Raw genomic sequence first — 19,322 nt, 5'->3', positions numbered from 1 at the left:
TAGATCTTTCATCCATTTTGAGTTTATCTTTGTGTACGGTGAAAGAGACTGGTCCAGTTTCATTCTTCTGCATGTGGATGTCCAATTTTCCCAACACCATTTATTGAAGAGACTGTCTTTCTTCCAGTGGATAGTCTTTCCTCCTTTATCGAATATTAGTTGCCCATACAGTTCAGGGTCCACTTCTGGGTTCTCTATTCTGTTTCATTGATCTATCTGTCTGTTTTTGTGCCAGTACCACACTGTCTTGATGACCACAGCTTTGTAGTACAACCTGAAATCTGGCATTGTGATGCCCCCAGCTATGGTTTTCTTTTTTAAAATTCCCCTGGCTATTTGGGGTCTTTTCTGATTCCACACAAATCTTAAAATAATTTGTTCTAACTCTCTGAAGAAAGTCCATGGTATTTTGATAGGGATTGCATTAAACGTGTAAAATGCCCTGGGTAACATTGATATTTTTACAATATTAATTCTGCCAATCCATGAGCATGGAATATTTTTCCATCTCTTTGTGTCTTCCTCAATTTCTTTCAGAAGTGTTCTATAGTTTTTAGGGTATAGACCCTTTACCTCTTTGGTTAGGTTTATTCCTACGTATCTTATGCTTTTGGGTGCAATTGTAAATGGGATTGACTCCTTAATTTCTCTTTCTTCAGTCTCATTGTTAGTGTATAGAAATGCCATTGATTTCTGGGCAGTGATTTTGTATCCTGCCACGCTGCCAAATTGCTGCGTGAGTTCTAGCAACCTTGGGGTGGAGGCTTTTGGGTTTTCTACGTAGAGTATCATGTCATCGGCGAAGAGGGAGAGTTTGACTTCTTCTGTGCCAATTTGAATGCCTTTAATGTCTTTTTGTTGTCTGATTGCTGAGGCGAGGACTTCCAGTACTATGTTGAATAGCAGCGGTGAGAGTGGGCATCCCTGTCTTATCCTGATCTTAGGGGAAAGGCTCCCAGTGCTTCCCCATTGAGAATGATATTTGCTGAGGGCTTTTTGTAGATGGCTTTTAAGATGTCGAGGAAAGTTCCCTCTATCCCTACACTCTGAAGAGTTTTGATCAGGAATGGATGCTGTATTTTGTCAAATGCTTTCTCTGCATCTAATGAGAGTATCATATGGTTCTTGGTTTTTCTCTTGCTGATATGATGAATCACATTGATTGTTTTACGAGTGTTGAACCAGCCTTGTGTCCCGGGGATAAATCCTATTTGGTCATGGTGAATAATTTTCTTGATGTGTTGTTGGATCCTATTGGCTAGTATCTTGTTGAGAATTTTTGCATCCATGTTCATCAGAGATATTGGTCTGTAATTCTCCTTTTTGGTGGGGTCTTTGTCTGGTTTTGGAATTAAGGTGATGCTGGCCTCATAAAATCAATTTGGAAGTACTCCATCTCTTTCTATCTTTCCAAACAGCTTTAGTAGAATAGGTATGATTTCTTCTTTAAACGTTTGATAGAATTCCCCTGGGAAGCCATCTGGTCCTGGACTCTTGTGTCTTGGGAGGTTTTTGATGACGGCTTCAATTTCCTCCCTGGTTATTGGCCTGTTCAGATTTTCTATTTCCTCCTGTTCCAGTTTTGGTAGTTTGTGGCTTTCCAGGAATGTGTCCATTTCTTCTAGATTGCCTAATTTATTGGCGTACAGCTGTTCATAATATGTTTTTAAAATCGTTCATATTTCCTTGGTGTTGGTAGTGATCTCTCCTTTGTCATTCATGATTTTATTAATTTGAGTCTTCTCTCTCTTCTTTTTAATAAGGTTGGCTAATGGTTTATCTATCTTATTAATTCTTTCAAAGAACCAACTCCTGCTTCTGTTGATCTGTTCCACAGTTCTTTTGGTCTCGATTTCGTTGAGTTCTGCTCAAATTTTAATTAACTCTCTTCTTCTGTTGGGTGTAGGATCTATCTGCTGTTTTTTCTCTAGCCCCTTTATGTGTAAGGTTAGCTTTTGTATTTGAGTTCTTTCCAGTTTTTGAATGGATGCTTGTATTGCGATGTATTTCCCCCTCAGGACTGCTTTTGCTGCATCCCAAGGATTTTGAACGGTTGTATCTTCATTCTCATTAGTTTCCATGAATCTTTTTAATTCTTCCTTAATTTCCTGGTTGACCCTTTCATCTTTTAGCAGGATGGTCCTTAACCTCCACGTGCTTGAGGTCCTTCCAAACTTCTCGTTGTGATTTAGTTCTAATTTCAAGGCATTATGGTCTGAGAATATGCAGGGGACGATCCCAATCTTTTGGTATCGGTTCAGACCCGATTTGTGACCCAGTATGTGGTCTATTCTGGAGAAAGTTCCATGTGCACTTGAGAAGAATTTGTATTCAGTTGAGTTTGGATGTAAAGTTCTGTAGACATCTGTGAAATCCATCTGGTCCAGTGTATCATTTAAGCTCTCGTTTCTTTGGAGATGTTGTGCTTAGAAGACCTATTGAGGGTAGAAAGAGTTAGATTGAAGTCACCAAGTATAAGTGTATTATTATCTAAGTATTTCTTCACTTTGGTTATTAATTGGCTTAAATATTTGGAAGCTCCCACATTCGGGGCATATATATTGAGGATTGTTAAGTCCTCTTGTTCGATAGATCCTTTAAATATGATATACTGTCCCTCTTTATCTCTCACTACAGTCTTCGGGGTAAATTTTAGTTTGTCTGATATAAGGATGGCTACCGCTGCTTTCTTTTGATGACCATTTGAATAGTAAATGGTTCTCCAACCTTTTATTTTCAGGCTGTAGGTGTCCTTCTGTCTAAAATGAGTCTCTTGTAGACAGCAAATAGATGGGTCTTGCTTTTTTATCCTGTCTGAAACCCTGTGCCTTTTGATGGGGTCATTAAGCCCGTTCACGTTCAGAGTTACTGTTGACAGATATGAGTTTAGTGTCATCATGATATCTATTCAGTCCTTGTTTTTTCTGGATTGTTCCACTGAACTTCTTCTTAAAGAGGAATTTTAAGAGTCCCCCTTAAAATTTCTTGCAGAGCTGGTTTGGAGGTCACATATTCTTTCAGTTCCTGCCTGTCTTGGAAGCTCTTATCTCTCCTCCATTTTGAATGAGAACGTTGCTGGATAAAGTATTCTTGGTTGCATGTTCTTTTCATTTAGGACCCTGAATATATCCTGCCAGCCCTTTCTGGCCTACCAGGTCTCTGTGGAGAGGTCTGCTGTTACCCTAATATTCCTCCATATAAACGTCAGGGATTTCTTGTCTCTTGCTGCTTTAAGGATCTTCTCTTTATCTTTGGAATTTGCAAGCTTCACAATTAAATGTCGAGGTGTTGAACGGTTTTTATTGATTTTAGGCGGGGATCTCTCTATTTCCTGGATCTGAATGCCTGTTTCCCTTCCCAGATTAGGAAAGTTTTCAGCTAGGATTTGTTCAAATACATATTCTGGCCCTCTGTCCCTTTCAGCGCCCTTGGGAACCCCAATTAAACGTAGGTTTTTCTTCGTCAGGCTGTCGTTTATTTCCCTTAATCTGTCCTCATGGTCTTTTAATTGTCTCTTTTTTCCTCAGTTTCCCTCTTTGCCATCAACTTGTCTTCTATGTCACTCACTCGTTCTTCCACCTCGTTAACCCTCGTCGTTAGGACTTCTAGCTTGGATTGCATCTCATTCAATTGATTTTTAATTTCTGCCTGATTGGATCTAAATTCTGCAGTCATGAAGTCTCTTGAGTCCTTTATGGTTCTTTCTAGAGCCACCAGTAGCTGTATAATAGTGCTTCTGAATTGGCTTTCTGACATTGAATTGTAATCCATATTTTGTAACTCTGTGGGAGAGAGGACTGTTTCTGATTCTTTCTTTTGAGGTGAGGTTTTCCTTCTAGTCATTTTGCTCAGTGCAGAGTGGCCAAAAACAAGTTGTATTGGGGAAAAGGGGAAAAAGAGAGGAGAGAGAGAAGGAAAGAAAAGAGAAAAAGGAAAAAGAAAAAAGAGAAGAAAAAGAAAGAAAGGGGAAAAAAGGGTGGGGGAAGCAATCAGAAATCAAAAAAAAATAAATCCGCGGGGGAGTATCTTCTGATTCTGTATACTTTAAGTCCCTTGACTTCCCCTGGAACTTGTCCGTCTAGCTGGTCTTCTGGGGGAGGGGCCTGTTGTGCTGATTTTCAGGTGTTAGCACTTGGGGGAGCTGCTCTGCACTGCCTGGTGCAGGGCTCAGTGGGGGTTGTTTACCCTGTGAGGCCCCAGGAGGAACAACCCCAGGGGTGGAGGCCAGCTCTGGAGCCCTGGAGTCACCTCCCGCAGTAACTCCGGAGCTCTCAGCCTTCAGAGGCCTGGATGCTCCGGGGGCGGGGCCGCTGATCTGCTCAGCTCGGGGTAGGAGCGTCCTCGCTGTCCTGGGCCCTCCCGGCCTCTGCCTGTCCTGGGGGAGGCCAGATTCTGGGCTGTGTCCCGTCGCCCATGTGCTCCGGGGCATGCGCTGTTGCATTCGCGCTCCCGCCCTGCAGCCCCCTCTGCGGAGCCGCCCCGGAGCCCCTCCGAGCTGCTCCGGGTCCCGCCGTGCGCGCTGCAGCCCTTAGGGAGCTCGGCGCACTCTCCCGGGGCGCAGGTGCCTGTTAGTGTCCCCGGGAGCCCGAGGGCATCCCCGCCCTCCTGGGTCCTGCTCTAACTCCCTGCGGGCCCCTTTCTGCCCAGGAAGGTTGGTGCAGCTCCTGCTTCTCCGGGACGGGGCTCTCCTGTCCTGGGGACACTCGCCCGGGCCTCAGCCCGGCTCCTCGCGGGCCCCTCCCCCTTGGGGGCCTTTTGTTTCTTTATTTCGTTTTCCCCGTCTTCCTACCTTGATAGAAGCGCGAACTCTTCTCACTGTAGCGTTCCAGCTGTTCTCTCCTTAAATCTCAGGCCGAATTCGTAGATTTTCAGGATGATTTGAAGGTTATCTAGGTAATTTGGTGGGGACAGGTGATTGGGGACCCTACTCTTCCACCGTCTTACCCCTCCTCTCCATTAATAATAATTTCGAGTTTTTCATTTTTTATGGATTATCTCTATATTGAATAGGCATAAAACAGTATTTACAGAATACCAAATAATGGCACAAGTATCTGTGTACCCACCACTCGTTTTAAGAAGTTGAATTTTAAGGGTGCCTATGTGGCTCCTTCGGTTAAGCATCTGCCTTCAGCTCGGGTCATGATCCTGGGGTCCTGGGATCAAGCTCTGCATCTGGCTCCTTGCTCACCAGGAAGTCTGCTTCTCCTTCTCCCTCTCCCAATGCCCCCCACTGCTTGTGCTGTCTCCCTCTGTCAGATAAATAAATAAAAATCTTTAAAAAAAAAAAAAAGAATCCTCATTTACCTGTGACATATTTAAAAGGAATGAATTTTAGGGGCTCCTGGGAGACTCCATCAGTTAAGCGTCCAACTCTTGTTCTCCGCTCAGGTCTTGATTTCTCATGGTCTTGAGTTCAAGCCCCACATTAGGCTCTACACACCTACTGAAAAAATAAAGAAAATAAACAAAAAGAATGAATTTTAATCCCTCAGAGTAGCTTATGTTCACTGTGGTGTACTACACATTATTTCAGAGGAGTCAGCACGTGCTCTGGTTTGCTAGGAGAGAAGTTATGTAAGCATGCTTTATCTTACCTGCTCTGTGTTTTCATTTGATTTACACTTTGATTCTACCTAAGTAGAATCAAGTTCATATGCTTGTCATTTATTCAGTCTGGTCAGTATGGTTGGTGTAAGATTTGTACAAACAGAATTTTAAAAATTTTCTCATCTCAAATCAACTTTTTTATGGTAAATAGTATATCATTGTGAATGGTAATAGGATATTTCATGACTTTTATTTGTGCCTTTTAAATTTCTCTTTGAGAAAGATGTACATTTAAACATTGTTTATAAAAAAAATAAAAAATAAAAAATAAACATTGTCTATGATTATGTGAGATTTAGTCCTGGAGTTTCGTTTTACTTCAGAATAGGATATGCAGGTAATATTAATTTTCATAGGTTATATTAATATTTAAAAATTTAAAATACAGCTTTGAGTTTGTCTGTCTACCTATCTGTCTCTTTTAAGACTTGTGAAGTAAATAATATCCTATAAATGGCCTGGTTCCATTAAATTAATTTTTTTCTCATCATAAATATGCTTGTACAGAATTTGGAAACTGTCTGAGTTGACAAGAAAATAATAAACTTTTGCCTGAGATTACTATCAATTCTAATAGGTTTTGCACATAGCAAGTACCTACTGATCTCCAGTACCTTTAGGGAGGTTGTGTGGTTTTCTCAGCACTTTGACCTGCATTACTGCATGTGATATTCCTCCTTCCCAGTGGGGTAGCATACTGGCTAAGAGTATTGACTCTGGGTTAGACTTCTTGGGAAGAATATCCCATCTATCATTTACCAGGTGGACAGTCTTGGACGAGCTACCTGCCTTGTCTTAGTTATCTTTTTCTTATCTAAAATGGGGTTAGTCATAGTACTTCACTCTTAGGTTAAGGATTCATTCTAAGGTTTTCATAAGGATTAAATGAAGTAACACAGTACCCAGTTAATTGAGGAAAGAAAGCACTCATATAAATGGGGAAAATCAAAGCAGACAATGGGCATTCCACTGTGGTCATTGCTTTCTGTAGGAACAAAGAACCTGATAACCCTCATTGCTTCGTATGCAAATGATGGCATGAGAATGCATCCATGTGTACTTATATATGTGCCTCTGAGTAGAGAGACTTTCCTTTTGTTCTAAAGAGCTAAGTCTCTTGGCCTTTGTTTTGCATGGAAAATGCATTCAAGTTTATTCCTCCCACTGATCCTGCAAGAATACTATGAGGCATAAGTGAACTTCTCTTGTAGGTACCTCTTTTCCTCACAAAAGGTAAAAGGTAAGTTAATTTAGCATTAATATAAACAACAGGGACACCTCGATGGCTGAGGGTTGAGCATTTGCCTTCAGCTCAGGTCATGGTCCCGGGTCCTGGGATTGAGTCCCACATCGGGCTCCCTGCTTCTCCCTCTGCCTGTGTCTCTGCCTCTCTCTCTCTGTGTGTCTCATGAATAAATATAAAATTTTTAAAAACTATAAATAGCAACATATGTATTTATCCTGAAAGAAATCATGATATTTTTTATCACCCCCAAGTGATTTTTTTTTTACTTTTTTGAGAAAATTTAGGGTTTTTTTCTTTTCTTTTTTTTTTTTTTGGAGAGGGAGCATGCTTTATTGGGGACAGAGCACTGCATGTGTCCCACAGATGAAGGCAGCCCAAGGGGTGTCCTATACATCACATGCAAAAAGGTACATGGGAGGTTTTGCTAAGAAAGATCAACTGGAACATGGTTTCCTCCGGGGGCTTCCCCCACCTCATCCCTCGGAGGGGTCAGGACATGCCCAACCATCTCTTTGAAGGTAGCTCTGGTCTGCTAGAGATACAGTCCCTTGGGGGTGCCCTCTTGTTTTTTATAAAGAACATTTTCTTTAGATTTCTTGAAGTCCTCATTTGTTACTTTCATCCGACACTCTCTCAAGGCCATCAGACCAGCCTCTGTACAGATGGCCTTGATGTTGGCGCCAGAGAGGTCATCCTTAGCCATGATCAAGTCGTCCAGGGTCACATCATCGTCCAGCGTCATCCTGCTTATGTGGATCTGAAAGATATGCTTCTTAGTCTTTTCGTCGGGCAGGGGGAGCTCAATCTTCCTGTCAGTGTGGCCTGGTCTGATAAGTGCTGGATCCAAGGTTTCTATCCGGTTTGTGGCCATAATGACCTTCACATCACCCCTTGAATCAAATCCATCCAACTGGTTCAACAGTTCCAACATCGTTTGTTGAATTTCCCTCTCCCCACCAGAATTTGAGTTGTATCATTTTGTTCCAATGGGATCAATTTCATCAATAAACACGATGGATAGTACATGTTCTTTCGCAACTCGAAACAATTCCCGAACAAGTTTGGGCCTGTTGCCTAGGTACTTCTGAATAAGTTCAGAGCCAACCACTCTCAAGAAAGTGGCTGAGGTTTGGTTTGCTACTGCTTTGGCTAATAAAGTTTTACCTGTGTCAGGTGGACCTAGAGAATGACCCCCTTTGGGGGCTTTATACCCATCTCTTTATAATATTCAGATTGAGTGAGAGGAAGCTCCATGGATTCCTTAATTTCCTGGATTTGGTTGTCCAATCCCCCAATATCAGCATAGGTTTCCTGGGGGGCCTTGTCTACCTTCATTACTGTGACCAAGGGATCCGTGTCATCCATGAGCACCCCTATACAGCATGCACCTTGTGGTTGAGCAGGACGGCACAGCCTGGTTCCAGCAGATCTTTGTCTACAAAGGAGAGAATGCTGACGTAGTGTTCTGAGCCCACAGATGTAGACACGATGGCATGATTGTCATCAATGATCTCTTCCAAGGTTCCTACTGACATTGGGGTCCCCCTCAGATCATCCACCTTAGATTTTGCCTCCTCTTGCTTTTCCTCTAAAGCCTTCATTTGTTCCTGATTTCTAATGAATTCTTCCTCCATGAGAAGATAGTCTTTAATTCTAACTTCAATAATTTTAACTGGCATTGAGTGTGAGGTGTCACCAGTGGGAGCTTGCTCACAGCATCTGGTCCTTTTGTTTTCTTCTTTTTCCCCACTCTAGTTGGTACATGAGCTTCATATTTCTTTTTCTTGCCCTTGTCATCCTTCTTGCCACCTCCAGGGCCATGACCACCACTCTGACTTTGATCCATCTTGCTTCGGCCACTCGAACCACCGTTGCTGGAAGTGCATCCCGAGAATCAAATTTTCACTCCTTTAATAAAAGTCATAGCATTATTATGAATTAATTGCTCTGAATCTGTAGATTAATCTTAGCAACCTTCATTTTTTTTTCTTAAGATGGCAAATGGTCTTTGTTGATATATCTGCATTTTATGTAAACCTCCTACTTAAAATGTCCTCATTCTCTAAAGCTGAGGATACAGAGGATGGTTCTAGAAGTGGAACCAGCCTGTCACTTTGGAAGTGACAGGCTGGTCACTAGTCAAAGCTGAAGTTGGAGCAGCAGAGTCTTAGCAGAAAGAGCCAGAGATCTGAAATCCCCAGAGCAGTCATGGGTTAGCCTTTTGATGCAAATACTGTCTCAGCAAGTTACATAACCTCCAAGCCTAGTTTTGCAGTCTGCTCAGTGGGAACAACATCTGTCTCAGAGTTAGGAGCACTAAATGAAGTGTCTGTGAAGTGCCCCAGACGGTGTCAGCACTGTAGAGATACTTAACTCTGTGGAATTTTGTGCTCTCTTAGCTAGTGAGAACCTCCCACTAGAACCCCAATCATATGTACTAAACTAAATCTCTAAAGATATAGTAGTGAGAATAATCGTTTATTTAGTCCCAACAGTGATAATAGGCATTGCTTTAGATCAGCACCGTTCAATAGGAATAGAGTGCAAGCACATATGCAATCTAAAATTTCCTAGAAGCCACATTTAAAAAGGTAGTCAGGGGTAAAATTAACTTTAATAATTTATCTTTCTTAGTTTAGTATATCCAATATATGTTAGCATGCAATCAGTATATTGAATAATATAATCTTGAATAATCGTTTATTTAGTCCCAACAGTGATAATAGGCATTGCTTTAGATCAGCACCGTTCAATAGGAATAATCCTATTGATCAGCACCGTTCAATAGGAATAGAGTGCAAGCACATATGCAATCTAAAATTTCCCGGAAGCCACATTTAAAAAGGTAGTCAGGGGTAAAATTAACTTTAATAATTTATCTTTCTTAGCTTAGTATATCCAATATATGTTAGCATGCAATCAGTATAAAAATTACTAATGAGCTGTTTTACATATTTTTGGTACTGAATTCTGGAGTAGTAGATTTTAATGGTACAGCACATCTCAATTCAGATTGAGCACATTGCAAGTGCTCAGTGCCCACGTGTGGCTAGTGGCTGCTGTAGTGGGCATCTTGTATATGTTGGGTTGTTGTAGTAAACACGATAGAGTTCTTTTCCTCAGAAAGCTTCCTCTAGCAGAGGGAGATAGCTAATGCACAACAGATATAAGTAAGATAGTAGTGATATGTGCTATAAAGAAAAATGCGGCATTGACGTGGGAGGAATTGGAAGGGCTGCATTACCTAGAATACTAAGAGAAGAGCTATTGGAGATGTGGATGTTTGGGCTGAGGCCTGAATGATCGAAAAGGAGTTAGGGGCGCCTGGGTGGCTCACTCTTTTGAGCTTGGGCATTGGCCTTGGCTCCAGTCATGATTTCAAGGTCCTAGGATCAAGCCCCCCATCTAGCTCCCTGCTCAGCCACGCACCTCACCTTTCCGCTCATGCGCATTCTCTCTTCCCTTCAAATAAATAGAATCTTTAAAAAAACAAATAAAAATGCTTACTTCTGTGAAAATGTGAGTGACATTGTCTCCAGTCAGTGGGAACTGCAAATGCAAGGCCCTATGATGGGAAATTCTCCTTGTACTTAGCAAACCAAGTGGTATGACTGGGTTGTAGGAAGCCAGAAAAGTACAAGATGAGATTGGGGAGGTACACATGCTCTAGAAGAATTGCCAATGTAAAGGCTATGATAAGAAATTGAGGTTTTATTTTAAGTGAAATGGGAAGCCAGAGGAGGGTTTTAATAGGAGCACAAACAAAACACACATGAATTTGTAAAATACAAGTTAGGCACTCACATTTTAAAAATATCTAATTTATTATATACCTAATTCAGTGGATTCAGAAGACCAAACTTTTTTTAACATCCCAGTATCTCTCTCCCATTTTCTTTTTTTAAAATATTTTATTTATTTATTCATGAGAGACACAGGGAAAGAGAGGCAGAGAGAGAAGCAGGCTCCATGCAGGGAGCCCGATGTGGGAGTTGATCCTGGGACTCCAGCATTAGGCCCTGGGCTGAAGGCAGATGATTAACCGCTAAGCCACCCAGGCGTCCCTCTCTTTCCCATTTTCAAAATAAACTTATATGCGAGTCCGTGTGTTATCTATAGATATTTATATGACTTAGGGAGAACTTCTTTTGGACATTTTATATCCATTAAGTATCATTTTCTCAAATTCCAAAAGTGCTCCCGGTGTTTTACTTAATCCAAAGTTCTTGCTTATAATTGGTTTCTAAACAAAATGCCCTTGAAGAGAGACGAAAATTGTTAAAACAGTGAATCTACTACTGATTTTCTTTTTTCTTTCCTAACCTTTTGGCAGACATGTGCATTGCGATTGCAATTTCTCTTCTCATGATCCTAATATGTGCCATGGCCACTTATGGAGCATACAAGGTAAGTGGCTTTGAAAGAAGAGGCTGAGCCTTTTCCTTGGTCTTTTATACTTTATAAGAAAGAAGAAGTGATGATTTTCAGTTTCCTCTAAGAACCTTTGGGAGCTTTAATCTCTTATTAAGGAGTGCCTGGGTGGCTCAGTTGGTTAAGCATCTGCCTTCGGCTTAGGTCATGATCGAGCCCCCCATCTGGCTCCCTGCTCAGGGGCGGCCTGCTTCTCCCCTTCCTCTCCCTGCCACTCCCCCTGCTTGTGTTCTTTCTCCTTCTCTCTGTCAAATAAATAAAATAATAAAAAATAAATATCTTATTATGTGGAAAACCATTGCTATAGTCTCAGAAATGTTCACTGAGGCTTGTTTAGTGACCCTCTGTGTGGCTTACCAGTTGTCATCTATGACCTGGCTTATTGAATTTCTTGTCCTCCAATTTCCTCCAGATTAAGAAAGGATTTGTCTGAATTGCAAAAAAATAACATTTTATGATATTGAACACATTAACATCATCTTTTCTCTCCTCTTTAGCAACGCGCAGCGTGGATCATCCCATTCTTCTGTTACCAGATCTTTGACTTCGCCCTCAACACCTTGGTTGCTGTCACTGTGCTTGTCTATCCAAACTCCATTCAGGAATATATTCGGCAGCTGGTATGTGGCCATTCTGATTACTGTTCCCTTGATGAGGGTAATAATCTACAAGTCAGGGATCTAGACTCAACATACACAAACACACATGAATTTGTGGGTTTTTCCACTTGGATCTGAGTTACTGATTAGAGATTTTTGAATATCAGTTTAAAGATAAGATTTTTGGGTTTCTTAGAATGCTTTGGGACAACATAACCTTCTGAGGTAGATAAGTCAGGAGCTGTGATGACTGTGTTAGACACACCTACATAAATTATAAGCTAGTTACTAATTCGCATTTTTGTAAAGCATAGTTTGCTCAATTATTAGCAGAGGGTAGTTTTTTGCCTCTGCCATTTGTATGGAAAAAATGGAACTGTACTATACTATGGTTCTCAAAGTTATTTCACCATAGAACCCCTTTCTTCCTCTTGCATCTTTTTGGGGCTAGTTTTCTTTTGAATGTTCTTTGTGACCATCTGAGCAAATGTGGCTAACTGGATATTCACAAGTTTGTAGAGCATGTAATACTTCTGTTTCTTTACATTTTTCACCTTTGTTTTTAAAACTGTGAATGTGCCTTAAAATTTAATTTCTCCAGAATCTTAGAATGTTTGAAAGGGAGAGAATGTTCACTCTTTGGAGATTTGCATTGTTTGTGGGCTTGGGGGTGGGAGCAGAGTTTTTCTGGATTCAAACCCAGGTGACAATGGGGACCAAGATGTTCAGTAGAAAAGGGAGAGATGGAAGCATGGAAGGAGGGAAGGAAATATAGCAACAGAAGTTTGTGATTCTATGGCACTCATGCCTAAATCACATATCTAGTACTCAGCAGACGTAGCATGAGAGTAAGTTCACTAGTCACTGTTATGGTTGTCATTCTTTTTTTTTTATTTTTAATAATAAATTTATTTTTTATTGGTGTTCAATTTACCAACATACAGAATAACACCCAGTGCTCATCCCGTCAAGTGCCCCCGTCAGTGCCCGTCACCCATTCACCCCCACCTCCCTCCCTCCTCCCCTTCCACCACCCCTAGTTCGTTTCCCAGAGTTAGGAGTATTTATGTTCTGTCTCCCTTTCTGATATTTCCCACACATTTCTTCTCCCTTCCCTTATATTCCCTTTCACTATTATTTATATTCCCCAAATGAATGAGAACATATAATGTTTGTCCTTCTCCGATTGACTTACTTCACTCAGCATAATACCCTCCAGTTCCATCCACGTTGAAGCAAATGGTGGGTATTTGTCGTTTCTAATGGCTGAGTAATATTCCATTGTATACATAAACCACATCTTCTTTATCCATTCATCTTTCGATGGACACCAAGGCTCCTTCCACAGTTTGGCTATTGTGGACGGATGAAAGATCTAAATGTGAGACAAGATTCCATCAAAATCCTAGAGGAGAACACAGGCAACACCCTTTTTGAACTTGGCCACAGTAACTTCTTGCAAGATACATCCACGAAGGCAAAAGAAACAAAAGCAAAAATGAACTATTGGGACTTCATCAAGATAAGAAGCTTTTGCACGGCAAAGGATACAGTCAACAAAACTAAAAGACAACCTACAGAATGGGAGAAGATATTTGCAAATGACCTATCAGATAAATCTTAAAAGCCATCTATGAAAAGCCCACAGCAGATTTCATTCTCAATGGGGAAGCACTGGGAGCCTTTCCCCTAAGATCAGGAACAAGACCGGGTTGTCCACTCTCACCACTGCTATTCAACATAGTACTGGAAGTCCTAGCCTCAGCAATCAGACAACAAAAAGACATTAAAGGCATTCAAATTGGCACGAAGAAGTCACACTCTCCCTCTTCGCCGATGACATGATACTCTACATAGAAAACCCAAAAGCCTCCACCCCAAGATTGCTAGAACTCATACAGCAATTTGGTAGCGTGGCAGGATACAAAATCACTGCCCAGAAATCAATGGCATTTCTATACACTAACAATGAGACTGAAGAAAGAGAAATTAAGGAGTCAATCCCATTTACAATTGCACCCAAAAGCATAAGATACCTGGGAATAAACCTAACCAAGGAGGTAAAGGATCTATACCCTAAAAACTATAGAACACTTCTGAAAGAAATTGAGGAAGAAACAAAGAGATGGAAAAATATTCCATGCTCATGGATTGGCAGCATTCATATTGTGAAAATGTCAATGTTACCCAGGGCAATTTACATGTTTAATTCAATCCCTATCAAAATACCATGGACTTTCTTCAGAGAGTTAGAACAAATTATTTTAAGATTTGTGTGGTATCAGAAAAGACCTCGAATAGCCAGGGGAATTTTAAAAAAGAAAACCATAGCTGGGGGCATCACAATGCCAGATTTCAGGTTGTACTACAAAGCTGTGGTCATCAAGACAGTGTGGTACTGGCACAAAAACAGACACATAGATCAATGGAACAGAATAGAGAACCCAGAAGTGGACCCTGAACTGTATGGTCAGCTAATATTCGATAAAGGAGGAAAGACTATCCACTGGAAGAAAGACAGTCTCTGCAATAAATGGTGCTGGGAAAATTGGACATCCACATGCAGAAGAATGAAACTAGACCACTCTCTTTCACCGTACACAAAGATAAACTCAAAATGGATGAAAGATCTAGATGTGAGACAAGATCCATCAAAATCCTAGAGGAGAACACAGGCAACATTGGCCACAGTAACTTCTTGCAAGATACATCCATGAAGGCAAAAGAAACAAAAGCAAAAATGAACTATTGGGACTTGATCAAGATAAGAAGCTTCTGCACAGCAAAGGATACAGTCAACAAAACTAAAAGACAACCTACAGAATGGGAGAAGATATTTGCAAATGACCTATCAGATAAAGGGCTAGTTTCCCAGATCTGTAAAGAACTTATTAAACTCAACACCAAAGAAACAAACAATCCAATCATGAAATGGGCAAAGGACATGAAGAGAAATCTCACAGAGGAAGACATAGACATGGCCAACAAGCACATGAGAAAATGCTCTGCATCATTTGCCATCAGGGAAATACAAATCAAAACCACAATGAGATACCACCTCACTCCAGTGAGAATGGGGAAAATTAACAAGGCTGGAAACCACAAGTGTTGGAGAGGATGCGAAGAAAGGGGAACCCTCTTACACAGTTGGTAGGAATGTGAAGTGGTGCAGCCACTCTGGAAAACTGTGTGGAGGTTCCTCAAAGAGTTAAAAATAGACCTGCCCTATGACCCAGCAATTGCACTGTTGGGGATTTACCCCAAAGATTCAGATGCAATGAAACGCTGGGACACCTGCACCCCGATGTTTCTATCAGCAATGTCCACAATAGCCAAACTGTGGAAGGAGCCTCAGTGTCCATCGAAAGATGAATGGATAAAGAAGATGTATACAATGGTATACAATGTATACAATGGTTGTCATTCTTAAACTGTTAGTAATAGCTTCTCTTTGTTTTAGAAAACAGGTCCATGTTTTGGTAGCCTATAGTGTGAAGAAAGGGCTGTGTGTATTTCCCATGAGCTGACTGTATATATATTTTCTCTTCTTGTATAGCTTGACTGTTTCTGCATGAGAGGGTTTCTGTGTGACGAGCAGTTTATAGAATTACCTCTGTCTTGGGCAGCCCCGGTGGCGCAGCGGTTTAGCGCCGCCTGCAGCCTGGGGTTTGATCCTGGAGACCCTGGATCAAGTCCCACATCGGGCTCCCTGCATGGAGCCTGCTTCTCCCTCTGCCTGTGCCTCTGCCTCTCTCTCTCTCTCTCTCTCTCTCTCTCTCTCTGTGTGTGTGTGTGTGTGTGTGTTTCTATGAATAAATAAATAAAATCTTAAAAAAAAAAACAAAAAAAGAATTACCTCTGTCTTTAAGGACTTGTGTTTTAATTCTGTAAGGTTGACCCAGTGCCAGGTTTCTAAAATCAACCTGGAAGGGTGGAGGAAACATGACCTCGACATAGGCTATCAAGTGAGGGGTGGGGAAAGGGTGGTTAGGAGATGCTCAGACAAGCCATATGGCAGCCTTGTGACTACTTGAAGAGTGTGTTGTTTGCTTCATCCTGTTTAGTGAGAGACTTATAAGAAGCGGAAAGCATGCAACATGCAGGCAAACATTTAGAATCCTCAGAATACCACCTTGACTTTGTTTAAGCGTTTTGTACTTATTTGCTCTAGAGCCACCAGTGGCAAAATAATAATACTGGTGACGCTGACAGTAAGCATAATGTCAGTAAAAAAAATCACCACCTTCTTTTTTTTTTAATTACAAACCAAGTAATACAGGTGAATGTCTTCAGTATGTTCTACTTAAAAATCAGTCTGAGTCCAAGGCATGAATAAATAAATAAAATCTTAAAAAAAAAACATAGAAGAAGAAGCTGTATTTAGGGACACCTGAGTGGCTCAGTGGTTGAGTATCTGCCTTTGGCTCAGGGCATGATCCTGGAGACCCTGGATCAAGTCCCACATCGGGCTCCCTGCATGGAGCCTGCTTCTCCCTCTGCCTGTGCCTCTGCCTCTCTCTCTGTGTCTCTCTGAATAAATAAATAAAATCTTAAAAAAAAAACATAGAAGAAGAAGCTGTATTTAGGGACACCTGAGTGGCTCAGTGGTTTGAGTATCTGCCTTTGGCTCAGGGCATGATCCTGGAGACCCTGGATCAAGTCCCACATCGGGCTCCCTGCATGGAGCCTGCTTCTCCCTCTGCCTGTGCCTCTGCCTCTCTCTCTGTGTCTCTCTGAATAAATAAATAAAATCTTAAAAAAAAAACATAGAAGAAGAAGCTGTATTTAGGGACACCTGAGTGGCTCAGTGGTTGAGTATCTGCCTTTGGCCCAGGGCGGGATCCTGGAGACGCGGGATCGAATCCCACGTCGGGCTCCCGGTGCATGGAGCCTGCTTCTCCCTCTGCCTGTGTCTCTGCCTCTCTCTCTCTCTCTGTGTGACTATCATAAATAAATAAAAATTAAAAAAAAAGAATAATAAGCCTTGCTAATGAGGCACTTTTTATTTGCAGCCTCCTAATTTTCCCTACAGAGATGATATCATGTCGGTGAATCCTACCTGTTTGGTCCTAATTATTCTTCTGTTTATCGGCATTATCTTGACTTTTAAGGTAAGCATGAGTATTTTACTTATGGTTAAATATTATTAAATGTACTCATAATTCTAAGGAAGTAAGCAAACTTGTGTCAGTTCTTTATCTTGCGTTAGATTTCTGAACTGTGTTTTGATTTTCTAACAATTGTTTCTTCTCTTATCTATATGAGAGAGAAACAGTAACCACACTTCCACAGGTAAACCAAGGGTTATCCCAAAATCCATTTGGAGGGGGATACATTAATGTTATACATTAGGTAGTAGGTCTTATATACTGTAACATGCATCACAGTGTCTGTGTGCACATTCTTCTGTAATTTGTTTTGAAAATGTAATATATTCTGAACAATGTTCTCTAACAATCTAGTTTATGAACTTATCAATTTTTAATAAATTACTTATCATTAGACTTCAAGATGGTTCCTGCTTTTTCACTTAATAGTGCTACATGAATTTTTTACTGCATCTTTCATATGCTTATGTATGTATTTCTTCAAGACATATTTCTTAAAATTCCAGGGTATGCATATCTGGAAGGCTTTTTTTTTTTTTTTTGAGGGCTTTTGGTAGGATGTCAAGTTGACCTCCCCTGATTCGGTGACTTACACCCCATGAGCCCTGTTTCTGACTCCCTCAACAATTGAGTACTGCCTCTTCTTTTTCATCATTGCAAACTTCATGATAAAAACATCACTATAATTTGTGCTTATATGCTACTAAGAAGTAGAAAATTTCTAAATTGTTACTAGACTATGAACTTAATTCTTAACATATTTATTATGTCTTACTTTGACATAAAATTAACCAGTTCTTTTTTTTTAAGATTTTATTTATTTATTCATAGAGACACAGAGAGAGAGAGAGAGGCAGAGACACAGGCAGAGGTAGAAGCAGGCTCCATGTAGGGAGCCTGATGTGGGACTCGATCCCAGGTCTCCAGGATCACACCCTGGACTGAAGGCAGCACCAAACCGCTGAGCCATCTGGGCTGCCCAGCTAACCAATTCTTAAACAGTCAAGTCTTAGTAAGTTTGAAGAAGCTGTATTTAGGGACACCTGAGTGGCTCAGTGGTTGAGCGTCTGCCTTTGGCTTAGAGCATGATCCCAGAGTCCTGGGATTGAGTCCCACATCGGGCTTCCTGCATGGAGCCTGCTTCTCTCTCTGCCTGTGTCTGTCTGTCTGTCTCTCTCTCTCTCTCTCTGTGTGTCTCTCACGAATAAATAAATAAAAATCTTAAAAAAAAAACATAGAAGAAGAAGCTGTATTTAGGGACACCTGAGTGGCTCAGTGGTTGAGTATCTGCCTTTGGCTCAGGGCATGATCCTGGAGACCCAGTATTGAGTCCTACATTGGGCTCCCTGCATGGAGCCTGCTTCTCCCTCTGCCTATGTCTCTGCCTCTCTCTCTGTGTCTCTCTGAATAAATAAATAAAATCTTAAAAAATATATATTACAGAAATGTTAAGAAAGAAATACGGTCATTGAACCAAGTTTCTGGGTTTTTAGAGACAGTAGGCAGAGTTTTTTTTTCTCCTTGTTGCAGTGTTTAGTAAGTGAATGCACGTGGTGCTGCCAGGGGCTCTCAAGAATACTGCCTGGGCTTGGGAAGCACCGCCCCCTGCCATGGGTTCTTACCTTCTCTTTGACCTTCATATTGTAGACTTGTCCTTGCAGAAGTTTCCTCTGGCCTCAACAAGTAGCTACTGTTCACTGCTAAGGTAACATATGAGCAGTCAGTCTTCTTATGTGACACATAATGAGTATGTCCAAACATTCTTTTTCATTTATATTGGAATTCTCAAAAAGTCTCAGGCTTTGTTTTTTCACTAAAGAAATGTTGGCAATATTGAGTAAAGTGAAGGTTTGAGTAAAATGAACACTGTGTACATTGTTCAAGAAATACATCCTTCCTGTCTTTCTCATTGCTGATACCTCATTCCAGATTATTGTCATCCAGAAACATTTCATAAAGTAGCATTATACATTTTCATCTTCCCATCATCACAGAACATTTAAATAATATAAGAAATAATCACCATCAAGTACGAATGCAGCTAGACAGCATTCTGAGTATATGACAGGGTATTTTACCTCAGTCTTCCAAGAAATGTTGACAAGCACTCCTTCTGTCCTGAAATGTCTTTGTTATTAAACAACTTTGTTGTGATATAATTCACATATCATAAAACTCACTCGTTTAAAGGGTACAATTCGGTGGTTTTTAGTATATTCACAGAGTTGTGTGAACATAGCTCTGTGGTTAAAAAGGATAACTCTAGGACATTTTTATCACTTGCCATTCACCATCACCCTCAGATCCCTGTCCTCTGGCAACTACTAA

At 41.0% G+C, this 19,322-nt stretch overlaps 1 protein-coding gene and 1 pseudogene across 3 annotated transcripts in view; one reads left to right on the top strand and one right to left on the bottom strand.

The window, feature by feature from the left end:
* LAPTM4B (lysosomal protein transmembrane 4 beta) overlaps positions 1-19,322 on the top strand; it is a 98,585-nt gene that overhangs the window by 40,429 nt on the left and 38,834 nt on the right. For all 3 annotated transcript variants that reach the window (XM_041769455.1, XM_041769453.1, XM_041769452.1), the window contains exons 3-5: positions 11,190-11,263; positions 11,785-11,907; positions 16,899-16,997. In XM_041769455.1, the coding sequence (XP_041625389.1) occupies positions 11,190-11,263; positions 11,785-11,907; positions 16,899-16,997 (296 nt within the window). The remainder of the gene's footprint in view (positions 1-11,189; positions 11,264-11,784; positions 11,908-16,898; positions 16,998-19,322) is intronic.
* LOC121499011 lies at positions 7,389-8,725 on the bottom strand (annotated as a pseudogene).

This window comes from Vulpes lagopus, chromosome 9 (genome assembly GCF_018345385.1).
Source record: "Vulpes lagopus strain Blue_001 chromosome 9, ASM1834538v1, whole genome shotgun sequence".
NCBI classification, from domain to species: domain Eukaryota; kingdom Metazoa; phylum Chordata; class Mammalia; order Carnivora; family Canidae; genus Vulpes; species Vulpes lagopus.
This window is presented reverse-complemented; position numbering and strand designations above follow the sequence as displayed.